The 14590-nt window shown below is 59.1% G+C and overlaps 1 protein-coding gene and 1 long non-coding RNA gene across 2 annotated transcripts in view; both read left to right on the forward strand.

The window, feature by feature from the left end:
- The first annotated feature begins 5842 nt into the window (after positions 1–5842).
- LOC129523134 (uncharacterized) lies at positions 5843–10140 on the forward strand. The gene is made up of 6 exons (XM_055345755.1): positions 5843–5961; positions 6100–6221; positions 6368–6516; positions 8196–8274; positions 8397–8476; positions 9762–10140. The coding sequence occupies exons 1-6, from the start codon at positions 5843–5845 to the stop codon at positions 10047–10049; spliced, it is 837 nt and encodes a 278-aa protein (XP_055201730.1). The 3' UTR covers positions 10050–10140.
- A 7-nt stretch (positions 10141–10147) lies between these two features.
- LOC129493969 (uncharacterized) overlaps positions 10148–14590 on the forward strand; it is a 56215-nt gene continuing 51772 nt past the window's right edge. The window contains exons 1-2 of the long non-coding RNA XR_008661252.1: positions 10148–11374; positions 11668–12213. This is a non-coding gene — a long non-coding RNA (uncharacterized LOC129493969). The remainder of the gene's footprint in view (positions 11375–11667; positions 12214–14590) is intronic.

The following is a 14590-nucleotide window of genomic DNA, read 5'->3' on the forward strand; positions in this document are numbered from 1 at the left end:
TGGGTTAAGCACCACAATTTATTTTAATCATTATATTGAAAGCACTGATTTAGCTCTTAAATAGGCTGAGAGCATCCTGAGGTCCATGAAAATTTCAGTAGGAGTTTTGATCCTGAATCTCACATATTTATAGAATAGTTGCCCATTAGACCTTTGGGCATGAATCAAGGTAGTGGCTGGATTTGCCTCCACGGCTCTTAGACGTTTTTCAGTGTCCATGACACATGTTCCCTTTATTAGATTTCCCCAGTCTGCCGGTTTGGGTGGTTGAGGCTCCACAGAAATGTCTGGTGTTGGTAAGGAAAGAGGTGCAAAAGTCAGCGGATTCCATGAGAAGAAACCAGAGTGAAGTTAGCCTCTCACCGGGGCACGAGCACCTGGTGTCCCTGTGTTCCGTTGGACTGTGTGGAGGAGAGAGCTGACTTCTGTTGTATGTTACAAAGGGGAGTCTGCACAAAATCCCAAAGGTGGATATGGCCTTCTCACATCCTGTCAGAGGAGGATGCCGTCACGATGGCTTTCCTTGCCAGCGTGTGTAATTAGAGGGGGCGTCTTTGGGCACTGGCCCATGAATTTCTTTTTTTCCATGTAAAACAAATCATTGCATAAGTGAAACCTTTAAAATATAGATGGAAATGGAATTGTAACAAACTATTAAGCCGTTGGTGTTGGGGATGCCATGAACCACGGAAGAACAACAGTGCATAATTTTCTCGTATCTTGTGTCCCATGCTGAAAGCATCACATAGTGCTTTTGTGACTTTCGTTCTGTCTGCAAGCGCCACCTGCCAACAGGTCAGCTTTTAGCTTCACCTTACCCTAAGCAAGAATATCTTTGTTATCACAGATTTGATAAGCTCATTTTTTCCTAATGCATATTTAAATAAATACAATGCATACATTTTAGCAAATGCCCATCTCCAATTTGGGAACCACCGTTCTGGCCTAGGATGGTGGCTCTGATAACGTAAATGCTCACACATTGTAGGATGACCTTCCCTTCCTGCAGGTGAACTTGCATGATGCAAGACCTCAGTGGTGTCATCCTTGGTTGAGCGTCACAGTTTGAGTTAGGGTGAGTGTTCAGTATTTGGGGAGTTGTCACTTGGTTAAATTCTGTAAATGGTTGGCTTCATCGGCTCCAGGAATGTTGGAGTGGCAGTGTGCATATTTCTAATAGGTGTTTCCAGCTCGACACTGGGAAGGTCAGGGATCTCGTTCCTACAAACTGGTTTAGGTATTCCTAACCTGATTTTATTAAGGTATACTTTATGAGCAAGGCAAGCGATTCTTGGGCCCCACTGAACTTCAAGTTCTGTAGGCAGTCCCAGGTCTTATTTTCTAATAAAAATGGAGACTACCCTTATAGTAATGTTATGTCATTTTTAAAAAAAGATTTTTATTTATTTATTCATGAGAGACACAGAGTGTAAGAGAGGCAGAGACACAGGCAGAGGGAGTAGCAGGCTCCATGCAGGGAGCCCGATGTGGGACTTGATCCCAGGACTCCAGGGTCACGCCCTGGGCCAAAGGCAGTTGCTAAACCACTGAGCCACCCAGGCGTCCCAGTTTTGTCAAAATCGAAATCCTCTCTCCGATCTATAGATCCTAGGGAAGGTTACTCCCAGTGCTTGAGAGATGGTTGAGCCCACAAGGTAAGTGACCGTGTCATTGGGATGTTGCCCTGTCCAGGCTTTGCTTTGTTGGGAGACACTCCAGGCAGGTGCTGTTGGGAGGGTTTTAGTGAATTTGGATGTTTCAGAGGGAGGAGGGGTATGTGTGTGGGTCGCAGGGCTGAGCTGCACTGCAGTTGGAGGCGCGCTGATAAGCTTCTGCGGAGCAGGGCCCTCTGCAACCCCAGCTCTGCCTGTTAGCTGCCTCCCTGTGCTTTTGTCTCTCTGTAAAATGGAGCTTATCGTGGGGCCCCAAGGGACCTTGGCAGCCGGTTACATCTGCAAGGTGCAGGGGACAGCTGGCCTTGTGACTGGCCTCTTGAGCCGCATCATCAAGACTGCCCTTCCAGAAAGGCCCAGAGGAAGGCAGTAACTCCTCTTCACTTGTGTGTCCAGGCTAGAGTTAAATTTCTTCCCAGGGAAGTGTTCTTAGGGATTTGGCATCTACCTAGGGAGATAAGCCTCTAGGAATGGACACCTCCCCTGCTCCCTTTTAAGCTCTGATTTTGTTTCCTCACCAAAAATGGGAAAAAAAAAACCCAAACCAATGAGAGGAGTTGGGAATTCGTGCAACAAGGAACTCAGGATATGTCAAGACCAGCTCAAGGGTGCAGCTGTAGGGTTGGAGCTGGGGTCCCCATCCAGGATTGTGTGTCTCAAGGCCGAGGCCCCCTGCTGCCGTGAGGCCTCCCCAGTGAGAGTGCACAGTCTCACGCCTTCCGTGCGTGGTGAGGAGCGCGGGCTGCTCTCACCGGGGCTGCCCCTCTGCCGGCGTCAGGACAGGTGACCCTCCCTCCCGCTGCACCAAGTGACTCCAGGTCCGAGGGTTGGTTGAAGGAGGCCTCGCGAAGAGAACAGGATGGAGGGTTGGCTCTGCCCATGTGACAGCTTAGACGGTTCCATGGCCCATGGGCCAGCTGAGGCGTGTGGAGCCACGAGGTGCTGGCCTCTGCCAGGAACTCCTGGTCCCATCCGTCTTGACTGATGGCTGATGAGCTCAAAAAGGATGAAAACCATGATTTTCCATTTTCAATCCGCAAAAATCATATTGAGTTGGAAATTGAGATAGATTTTTTAAATGTTTTTTTTTTGTTTTTTGAGATTGATTTTTAAAAAATAGTATGCTTTCATAACTTGAAAATCTCATTTTAATAACTTAAAACTAGTTATACTAGTCATATGAAGTTTAATTGATCAGTAAAACAACTGCAGTCCATTGGAAGCGCCTGACTTAGGTCATCATCCCTCATCTCCTTGGAAAGCATCATACAGATGGAGACGTTAAAGGCTTAAAATTGAAATATGGAAACAATTTCTGATTTAATTTTTAATTGAAATCTGTTTTCTTAAATTTGACAATTGGTACTTGTTACCAAAATCCAAACTTCTTTTTCCTAAATAAAAGTAATTTGGTTCTGGGCACCTGGGTGGCTCAGTAGTTGAGCATCTGTCTTCGGCTCAGGGTGTGACCCTGGGGTCCTGGGATCGAGTCCTGCGTTGGGCTCCCTGCATGGAGCCTGCTTCTCCCTCTGCCTGTGTCTCTGCCTCTCTCTCTCATGAATAAATTAAAATCTAAAAAAAAAATAGTAACTTGGTTCTTTGCAGACAAACTTCTTTATATGTGTGTTTCAGATGTTGGGTTCTGGGAATGGATAGAAGTTGAAATAACTGATGCCTCATTCACTGGAATGGGTGGTAGTTCCAGGGACAGGTTTCCCTTGCTTCCCTCTGTGCACGGAGCGAGTTCTGGTTTGAAGGGAAAACACGGTTGCTCGGGGCCACGTGCTGCTGCTCGACGGTAGGGTGACCTGCTCACCTGGGCTCGCTCCGAGTCCCCCTGGCCTCCCTCCTAGGCATCGGGGCGTCAGGAATGCTGTGGGGGGTGGCGGGGAGGACAGTGGCCCTGCGTGTTACACGTGTCTTCACGCGCACACCCCATTACCCCACGATGCTCCTGCTACGCAACCCAGGTGCAAGGACAGAGTGGGAAAGGATTTCAAGGCGGCAGAGCACGAGGCCAGCGTGGGCGGGAGAGCAGGGCTGGGCGCTGACTGCAGGGCCGTGGACCTGCGGAGTGACAGGCGTGGGGATGGGTCCCTGAGGCCGGTGCCCTTCCCTAGAGCTGCTCTCGGCCGCTTAGCGCAACCGCCGCCCTGCCAAGGATCCTCCTCCCCGAACTCCGTCCACACTGTTCACTAGAGAAGCGGACGCGTAACCCCCGTCCGTCCTCCGCGTGCATTCCTGTGTCGGCGATTCAGCGCAACACTTAGGCTGTGAGTGTCAGGCACTGCCCGAAATACCGGACACGATAAACCACGAGGTCTCACACCCACGCTGCGTGGTGGCCCCGTCAACCCTGTGTTACAGACGCGGACGCTGGCCCGGGTCGCACGGTACCAGGCGGCCCTGCATGTGGCCCCGGGGCCTCTGCTTCCACAGTCCAGCCTACCGCCCGCCCGACTCTGAACGGCTCCGTCCTCCCTGAGCTGGGGGCCGGGGGCGCCGGGCAGGGCAGAGGGCAGCCTGTGCGCGGCCGGTTGGGATGCGTGCGGAGCTGGCATCGGAGGTCGGGGCAAGGGCCGGCTGCTGCTCCCACCGCTGGTTAGCACGGGATTGCCCCCCCCCGGAAGGCCGGGCGCTGCGAGGACCCAGGTCCCGGGGAAGCAGGGTGGGAAAGCAGAGTGGGGGAGCCGGGGTTCAGCCGAGGCGCCGTGCCCACGCCCGCCTGGGGCACAGCGAGTGGTCATCCTCCAGCTAGTGGCGGGCTCAGGGCGGAGATGGGGTCCTGGGCCTCGGGGTGGCTTTGGCACAGGGCTCCCCGGGTGTGGTCAGAGGGAGCCCCGCTGCTCAGGACAAGGCTTTCCTGCCTCCTGCGGGAGCTGCTAGGTCCCGGGATGGGTCACGGGGGTCATGCCCTGGGGCCGCCCGGGAACAGCCAGACTCTGCAGTGACCCTCTAATCCTGTGTGCAAGCAAGATAAGAAGCTTCTGCACAGCGAAAGAAACAGTCCACAAAACTACAAGACAACCTGCAGAATGGGGGAAGAGATTTGCAAATGACACATCAGATCAAGGAACTTATTAAGCTCAACAGCCAAGAAACAAACAGTCCAGTCATGAAATGGGCAGAAGACACGAACAGACATTTCACCGAGGAAGACACAGACACGGCCACCGAGCACATGGGAACGTGCCATGTGCACCAGGGAAATACAGTCAAAACCACGATGAGATCCCACCTCACCCCAGTGAGAATGGGGACAATTAACAAGACGGGAACCCACACATGTTGGCGAGGATGCGGGCAAAGGGGACCCTCCTGCACTGCTGGTGGGAATGTGACCTGGCGCAGCCACGCTGGGAAACTGGGGGGAGGTTCCTCAAAGAGGTAAAAATAGACCTGCCCTACGACCCGGCAACTGCGCTGCTGGGGATTTACCCCAAAGATGCAGACGCAGTGAAACGCCGGGACACCTGCACCCCGATGTTTCTAGCAGCCATGTCCACAGTAGCCACACTGGGGAAGGAGCCTCGGTGTCCATCGACAGATGATGGATCAAGAAGCTGTGGTCTGGGATCCCTGGGGGGCGCAGCGGTTTGGTGCCTGCCTTTGGCCCAGGGCGCGATCCTGGCGACCCGGGATCGAATCCCACATCAGGCCCCTGATGCATGGAGCCTGCTTCTCCCTCTGCCTGTGTCTCTGCCTCTCTCTCTCTCTCGCTGTGACTGTCATAAATAAATTAAAAAAAAAAAAAGAAGCTGTGGTCTATGTGGACACTGGGATATTCCTCAGCCATTAGACATGACGAATGCCCCTCATGTGCTTCGACGTGGATGGACCTGGAGGGTGTGATGCTGAGTGAAGCAAGTCAGTCGGAGAAGGACAAACATCACATGGTCTCATTCATTTGGGGAATATAAAAAAATAGTGAAAGGGAATAAAGGGGAAAGGAGAGAAAATGAGTGAAAATATCAGGGAGGGAGACAAACCATGAGCGACCCCTCACTCTGGGAAACAAACAAGGGGCAGTGGAGGGTGAGGTGGGCGGGTGGTGAGGTGACTGGGTGACGGGCACTGAGGATGAGCACTGGGTGATATGCTATATGTTGGCAAATTGATCTCCAATTAAAGAAAAAAAAAGCTCTAAATAAAGTGGAAGAAACGGTGCAATGACGCTGTCCCCTGATCTTGATGGATGCAGCCAGCTGGCCACCTGGGGGACAGCGTTTGAGCTGAGTCCGGTCAGGGTGGGGCTGGCCGCGGGGTCCGCCTCCCGCTCCGGCCTCAGGTGCCCCCCGCACAGGTGCCCCCCGCACAGGTGCCCCCTGCATAGGTGCCCCCTGCACAGGTGCCCCCCCCGCACAGGTGCCCTCCGCACAGGTGCCCTCCGCAAGGTGCCCCCCCCCGCAAGGTGCCCTCCGCACAGGTGCCCCCCCCGCAAGGTGTCCCCCGCACAGGTGCCCCCCGCACAGGTGCCCCCCCCGCAAGGTGTCCCCCGCACAGGTGCCCTCCGCACAGGTGCCCTCCGCAAGGTGCCCCCTCCGCAAGGTGCCCTCCCCGCAAGGTGTCCCCCGCACAGGTGCCCCCCCCCGCAAGGTGTCCCCCGCACAGGTGCCCCCCGCACAGGTGTCCCCCGCACAGGTGCCCTCCGCACAGGTGCACCCCCCCCCCCCCGCAAGGTGTCCCCCGCACAGGTGCGCGCCCCAGGCCCAGGAGCAGCTGGTGCGCAGGCTCGGGCGCGCGGGGAGGGAGTGCGCAGGCTCCGGGCTCCCGCCCCCCCCCCAGCGGGGGCCAGAAGCGCCAACTTTGCGGGGGCCCGGCCCGGCGCGAGCCCCTCCGCGAGGTAAGGCCCTGCGCCCCCTCCTGGCGGGTCCCGGGTGGGCCCGTCCGCGGCCGCAGGGTCTCGGGGGCGCCGCGGCCTCCAGCCCCGGGCGGGTGACGGCGGGCTCAGCTGCTGAGCTTTCCCGCCCCCGCGGCGGCAGGGCCGGGGGACCTCGGAGGGGCCGGGCGGGGTGGGGCGCGCGCTGCCACGTCCGGAGACGGTCCCTCCACGGCGTCTCCAGCCTCCGGCCCCGCGAGCTGCTCCCGCCCCCGGCGCTGCCCCTCGGAGCGGTCGGCGCGAGCTCGGACCCCAGGGGCCCCGGGCGGGCGGCGCGGCACGCGTCCACGCGGGGGCGCTGCACACCGCGCTCCGGGTCGGCCCGCGCCGCCCGCAGGAAGGCCTCCGGGCACCAGGGGGCGCGCGAGGACCGGGAGCGCACGGGAGCTGGCCGGCCGGGCCCGGAGCGCGCAGGGCCGTGAGCGCGCAGAGCCGTGAGCGGGCAGAGCCGTGAGCGGGCAGAGCCGTGAGCGCGCAGAGCCGTGAGCGCGCAGAGTCGTGAGCGCGCAGAGCCGTGAGCGCGCAGAGCCGTGAGCGCGCAGAGCCGTGAGCGCGCAGAGTCGTGAGCGCGCAGAGCCGTGAGCGCGCAGAGCCGTGAGCTCCGGGCCGTGAGCGCGCAGAGCCGTGAGCGCGCCTGGGGGACGGGGCCGGCGCCCCCCTCGCGTCCCGAGAACGCGCCCGGCGCACCTGTGCGGAGGTGTCTGTGCTCGCGGGGTCCGGCCGGGCCTCCCTGCCCTGGGGCTGCGTCCTCACACCCCGGCGGCCTCGTCTTCCCTCCCGGGCCCTGGGGCCTCGGGGGTCAGGGCGGGCAGGGACCCCCGCTGGGCGGGCGGGCCCAGACCTCCTGCTGCTGCTGCTGCTGCTGCTGCAAGGCGCCACCGTCCTTGGGGTGGGGGTGGGGCGCGTGCAGGTGCGGCACCTGGGGGCCTGGGCTGCGCAGGGTCCTCGGCGACCCGCGCCCGTCCCCGCCCCGGCCCACTAAGGGCCCGTCTCTCCTGGAGGGGCGGAGGGGATGGTGTGGGTGCTCAGGACTCACAGGACAGCTCTTCCCCCAGCCCCGCAGCTGTCTCCGCCCCGGCCACCTTGAGGTGGGCCCAGCAGACCTTCAGCGTCCCCTCAGAGGGCGCGGAGGGGCCCTGGGGAGGTGGGCACCGTTTGAGCTTAGATTTTATTTTATTTTATTTTTATTTTATTTTATTTTATTTATTTATTTATTTATTTTTTATTTTTTTTAATTTATTTATGATAGTCACACAGAGAGAGAGAGAGAGAGAGAGAGGCAGAGACACAGGCAGAGGAAGAAGCAGGCTCCATGCACCGGGAGCCCGACGTGGGACTCGATCCCAGGACTCCAGGATCGCGCCCTGGGCCGAAGGCAGGCACCAAACCGCTGCGCCACCCAGGGATCCCCCTGAGCTTAGATTTTAAAATCAAGATTTGTTTCCTAGACTAGGTTCAGATTTAGGGAAACACTGAGCAGGTGGACGGCAGGTGTCCCCTGTTGGAGCATCCGGCCTCCCTGGGGTCCATTTCGAATCACCAATGAGCTCGTATCGCTACAGCATCATCAGCTGAAGCCCACACTTTCTCAGAGTCCCTTAGGTCTTACCTCCTGTCCTCTTCTGCCCCCAGATCCCATACAGCGCTTGCTTGTCATGTCCCCGGCGACCTCTCAGGCTGGCTTTGTTCTCATGACCTCGACCGTCTCCAGAGTCTGGCCAGGTATTTCGGAAGATGTCGCTCCGAAATCGGGGTTTGTCTGAGGGCTTGTCGTGATTAGGTTGGGGCGGTGGGTTTGGGGGAGGAAGTCCCGGAGGTAAAGTGTGCTCCTCCTCACATCCTAGCAGAGGATCCATACTGTCAACGTGGCTCGCCGCTGCTGACCTTCACCTTGATCACCTGGCTCAGGTCACGTTTGCATCAGGTGTGGAGATGCTGAGTCCAGCCCTCGTGAGTCCCACTGTGGTCTTTGGAAGGGAGTCACCACGCACCCACACTTAAGGGGGCATCTTCAGGGGGAGTATTTAATGCATTGCTTAGAATTCTTCTACATGGAAATTTTGGGACATTTTCCCCTTCTTTCCATTTGTCTATTTGTCCAGTCACTGGTGTATTGTCAGTGTGGACTTATGGGTATTTAGTTTAGACATAAAGGTAGGAGAGATACGGTTTTAAGGTTGGGTAAGGCTGGTGGTGTAGACATGGCTTTTGTTATATGGGTCTCTGTTCTTGTCTGTTTGGACTATTTTTTTTTAATTTTTATTTATTTATGATAGTCACAGAGAGAGAGAGAGAGAAAGGCAGAGACACAGGTAGAGGGAGAAGCAGGCTTCATGCACCGGGAGCCCGACGTGGGATTCCATCCCGGGTCTCCAGGACCGCGCCCTGGGCCAAAGGCAGGCACCAAACCGCTGCGCCACCCAGGGATCCCCTGTTTGGACTATTTCAAATGAAGTGAAAGAAATGGGGTTAGGGCCATCACTGGGGGCCCGGAGCAGGCAGGTGGGCAGTCACTGGCCCCATGGCCCTGTGCTGGGGAGGACCAAGCCTGTACGGGTGGCCACCCCGGGTGTTTCTACCCCTTCTCTCTGACCTCGCTCCCTGTCTGGGGTTACATCCAGGGCTCCTGGGGCGCAGGCCCAGCTCCCGCCAGCAGCACAAACCTGCCATATTCAGTGCTCTTGCTCAGCCTGGCCCAGACCAAAAGCAAGTCTCAGACCTGCTGGACCAGGGCCCTGTGTTCCCAGAAGGCCTCCATCGGGCATGCACACAGTCTTCCACTGGCCAGCAGTATGGGGGCCATCCAGGAAAATGTGACTTTGCAAAGTTATGGGCGGGAGGACACCTGGGCCCCATGTGTCCCTCAGGGATCTTCAGACACATCCACAGTTTGTGCCCCAAATGGGACTGCCGTCCTTGGTTTGGAGCCACACTCACAGCCGAGGGGAGGCGTGTCCTTGGGGGCCCGGCCCCCTCTCTCGAGCACCCCCACCAGCTCTCATCCCTCACCACCCCCCCCTGCTTGGACTGCATCCCGCCTGGGCTGATGGATGTGGGCTCATTATCTTGTCTGTTTTGGGGGACGGTATTAGCTTGGCAGTTAATAAAGGATTTTAATTAAAGAGGGAAGACTCATTTTGGCAAAGTAGACTTGTTCCCAAACTCAAATGACCTATCAAAGTTAAAAGTTTGGTGTATTTCTGTACAAGATTCTGCTGCTTTGCGGGCAGTCCACCCTGGCACCCGGCGCAGACACTGGGCATCCTCCCTCTTCCCTGCTTCCAAAGCCCAACCGCCCTCCGGATCCTCGCTTCTTCAGGCTGTCCACCTCCTGCCGTCCCCAGAGGCCCCCATGGGTCCACACGTGCCCTCTGACTCTTCTGGCCTCTGTGTCCCCAGGGTTTGGCCTCCTGCAGGAGCTGCCCGGGCTCCGCGTGCCGTTGGGGCTGCTCCAGCCTGTTGTGCACATGCTGGGCAGTGGGGCAACTTGGTCGTAGGTTCCCACGCAGCTGTAAGAAACAACATAGAAGAATGCTGGTGCCCTCAGCTTGTTCCCCGTGAGGGGCATCATGCAGTTTGGGGACAGCGTGTCAGTGCCATTGTGACCCACCAACCTTGATCCCATCTCACCGGTTCTGGTTCCGTTTCAAGGCTGCGCCCCGACAGGTGCACTTACCTGGTGATCACAGCAGGATTCCGGTTTCCAACGTGGGGGAGCCAGGCCCACACCACCCTGTGCAGCCTGGCGATTTAATAGGACTCACTTCTTTCTGGGAGTGCTGTTAGTTATGCTTTTATGTAAATAGGACAAGTTTCTTCCTTTCTTTTTTTTTTTTAAAGGTTTTATTTATTTATTCATGAGCGACACAGAGAAAGAGAGAGGCAGAGACCCAGGCAGAGGGAGAAGCAGGCTCCATGCCGGGAGCCCGACATGGGACACGATCCCGGGTCTCCAGGATCACACCATGGGCTGCAGGCAGCGCTAAACCGCTGAGCCACTGAGGCTGCCCTATAGGACAAGTTTCTTGTCACCCCTTGTATCAACTGTCTGTGGCCACAATAACAGCACCCTGTCCCTTGACTCCCTCTGTCTGGCTGTCTGCGCCCTCGTGTGTCTGCTACCCACGGGAGGGGTCTCACATACATGGGGTGCGTGGGCTGGGCTGGGGGCTGGCTGACCCGGCTGGGCTCTGTGGGGCCTCTCATCCTCCCCCTGGCCAGCCTGGGCTTGTTCTCGCCATGTCGCAGCGTCCAAGAGAGGAAGTGGGCACCTCTGGAGCCCAGGCGGAGGCTGGTGGCCTGACCTTTACTCCGCAAAGCCGCCCCAGTTCCAGGGGCAGAGACAGACTGTGTCCCTTAAGGGGCTGCAAAGGTGCATTGACAGGAGCCAGGTTGCAGGGGGGAGAGGTGGGACCTGCCCTCCCGACCTAGGGTAGCAGCTGAGCGACAGAGACAGAGCAGGTGCTGGTGTCCCCATCAGCGTCTGGGAGGACAGGCATGTGCGTGCGTGTGCGTGCAGATACAAGCCCGTTTCCAACGTGTCTCGTTTGTGTTCCTGTCAACACCCCCGGCATGCCTTGCGACGGCCAGCACCTGAGCACGCATGGGAGTTGGGGCAGGAGCTCCCGCCCGGAGTCTGCAGCCGCCAGCAGAGTGTGGTCCAGGAGAGACCCTGAGATGCTGGCGCGTGACCTTGCAGAATGCTGCGTCCGTCCCCTGCTCTGGAGTGACTGTTCTCTGTGACAGGATCCTATGAGGACCCGCGGGCATGTGGGCCACGATGGGGCACCCGGTCCCCACTCCGTGGACTTGGCCAAGCTCCGTGAGTAGCTGGCCCCACCCATCCCCCTGGAGGCTCCAGACTGAGGGAGGCCTTTGGGGCATCTGGGCCTGCCCTCCTGGGGGCAACGGCTCCCGCTGATGCTCATCAGGCTGCCCCTCCCCAGGCCGGGGGGCCTCATGGGCCCTGAAGTGGAGAAGAAGCTCCCCAGCCCCCCACATTCCCTGTCTGCTCCAAACTCCCTCTGTCGGCGGGACCCGGTCACATTCGATGGAGCTTTCTTCTCTAGGGACCAAGCGTCTTTTATTAGGAGGTAAAAACTGATTTCTTTTTAGGGTTTATGGCTGAGACCCTCGACCCGGAAGACAATTCTGTAGGGAAAGAGATGGTGACGCCTCCAGTTCCTCCATGAACACTGATGACCTGACGTTTGCGTCTGTCGCGCCGAGCGGACGCCGCGGAGAAGGTGCCAGGTGCTCGGCCGCCCTCGGAGCCCGGGCGCGGGACGTCCTTCTCGGAAGCACCAGCGGCCCCACACAGATCGACGCCAGCTGCTCGCTGACAGGTTCCCGGGGAGCACGTTTGGCTTCCTGTGCAAACACGGGAATACCTGATTCCAAACGTGGATCAAGACCTATTGGAAGAAGGACAGCGGTTGGGTGGCCGGTCGCGATTGTGCCTCCTGCGGCCGTGGATCCCCGGAGAAGCGTGTCCCGTTTTGTCCTCGGGCTGCACGTGGGGTGGGGGAGTCTCACCTGCAGGTTTTCTGGGACACCTGGATGGTCCTAGCAACGTCTCTCCTCCCTCCCGGGCTTGCTGCGGCTCTCGGGCGGTCCGGGCCGCAGGACGCGGAGAGAGCGACTGGGTGTCCTGACGTCCAGGTACGTGCATGACACACGCGGCGGAGCTAAAAGGCATCGGGCCATGAGCGGCCACGCCCACTGGGTAGGGACGCACCTCCCTGGACCTGGCGTGAACCTTCACGTGGTCACCCGGTCGCTGCTCAACACACCCTCTAACTTTTACTCCGTGTTTCCGGCAGCCTGGGTGACGGGAGGCGTCCCGGCTGTGGGACCCGCGTCCGGGTTGGGTCCTGGCCTCCCTGCCCAGCTCCGAGGGCTTCGTCCAGAGCAAGGGGGGCCGCGTTCTCGAAGCTGGCTCTCTACAGCGCCCCTGCCTTTCCCCGGACTCAGACCGTAGAGCTGTTAGAAGTCAGAGGCTGGGCTCCGAGGATTTACAGGGACGGCCGGAGGGTGGAATCAGGGACTTTAATCAGGTTTTAGTTGCTGTGGCCTCCAGGCCTGTCAGCTTCCGAGATATTTGCATATCAGCACGCAGCCGTTCTGGGGTGTTAATCCTGTTTACCTCTCCCAGCACCTCCCTCCTGCCTTCCAGAGGTGTCTGACTTCAGTGGCCCCCTCCCGCCTCCCGGGGACTCCTGTGCTGGGGACAGCAGCCTCCTCTGCTCCCTGGGCGGAGCCCGCCAGCTGGAGGGTAGATGGGGTTCCGGTCAGAACAAAGCCTGGTTTGGGGGACTGGGGGTGGTGGGGAAGTGGGTGGGGAGTTGGAAGGTGGACTGGGAGAGGGAGATGAGACCACTGCCCCCCAATGGGTTCCTCCCCGGCTGGGGGGGTGCATAGAGCCCCACGGTCTCCCCAGGTGGTGGTGGGACTGCAGGAGGGGCCGACACTGGGATGGGGGTAGAGGGAGGTCGCCCCCTGAACCCCGGGCATGAGGCTCCCCAGGGAAAGGGTGGGGATGTCCTGCTCCCTGCCTCTGGCAGGAAGGGGTGTGGAGGAGGCCCCCTTCCCTGCTCCCCCCGTCCCCGGCCCAGGCTTTGGAGTCACCCACAGGGAGGCAGTGTGCTGGGGGAGAGTCCGGGCTGTGGGAGGAGAGCTGTGCGCTGGAGTGAAGGGGGTGCAGGCTGAGCAGGAGCACGGGGGTGGGGGGTAGGGGGGGTGGGGGGGTGGGGGTGGGCAGACCAGGGCTTGGGGCGGGGTGGGGGTGGTCCCAGGCAGAGACAAGCGCGGCAGGGACGGAATGGGGCTCTGGGCCCAGGGTGGAAGGGCAGTGGTGCGGTGCCCAGGTCCCTGAGGGCAGTGGGCAGAGGGTGGTGTTGGGTGGGGGTCCTGGTGAGGGGGCGAGGGAGCCAGGGGCTCGGCTGCTGGGCAGGGGTCGCCGGATAAGGCCAGCCTCGCTCTTCAGTGGCCCCTGCACATACTGAGCCCAGAGGGGCTGCTCGGGCCTGCGCAGTGCGGTGCGGGCAGCCCGTGTGGGGGGACCCCTGAAAATGAGTTAGGGGGATGAGCCAAAAGCATGTAATGTGCTGAGCAACTGAGGCGCAGGCAGGATGTTCGGGGCCGCAAGGAGCAGGTGTCCTGGGGTTGAGGCCCCTCACAGCCTCTGTGTCCCTGGGGACAGGGCCCTCCCCTGCCCTGCGCCGCGGCCTCAGGGTCCCAGGATGCTCCCAGGGCTACGGTGGAGCTGGGTGCCAGGGGGCGGGGGGCACGGGGGCTTCTTCCACTTGAGAGGAAGAGCGTTTGCCACCCCCTGCAGCCGGGCAGCTGGTCCCCTGCGGGAGGGACCCTGGCGGGGGCAGGAGGGGCATGTGAGCCCAGCCGGGCCGGAGCCATGCCGTTCCCCTGGAAAGGAAGAGCACAGATTAGCGCCGTATTTCAGAATTAACTCTTCCTGCAAGCGAGCATCACAAGTCCCGTAATTTCATTAGGAGCAATCTAAAACTCCCTTTGCTTTTATTAGTTTGGAAGCTGCTGGCAGAGTGGCCTGGAGGACACGGTGGCTCGCAAGACGGGAGGAGGAGACCCCTCCCCGGAGACCGTGACCCGCAGACCGGCCGAGGCCCGGCTTCTGTTTTTGAGCCCCCCGTGCCCACGTGCAGTGCAGGATTGTCTAGTGTCGGGAGGGACGGGGGACACGGGCCCCACCACGGGGGACACGAGGCGGAAATCAGCCGGTCCCAGGGCAAGTGCGGCAGGATTCCATCGTCGCCACGTAGACAGGGAGTGGACGGTGGCGTCGGGGTGACGGGCGCTCGTGGTTAACGGGGACAGAGCTTCGGTTGGGAAGGTGAGCCCGTCCTGCGGGTGGACGGTGCTGATGGCTGCACAGCAGTGTGACGTATCTGGTGCCACTGAACTGTGTCCTGCAAAATTGGCCAAAACGGTACCTTTTATGTTATGCATATTTTACAATTTAAAAAATAGAAAAATTATTTTTTGAGGGGACCCTGGTCAGCTT

Source organism: Nyctereutes procyonoides, unplaced genomic scaffold (assembly GCF_905146905.1).
Source record: "Nyctereutes procyonoides isolate TBG_1078 unplaced genomic scaffold, NYPRO_anot_genome, whole genome shotgun sequence".
Classification (NCBI taxonomy): domain Eukaryota; kingdom Metazoa; phylum Chordata; class Mammalia; order Carnivora; family Canidae; genus Nyctereutes; species Nyctereutes procyonoides.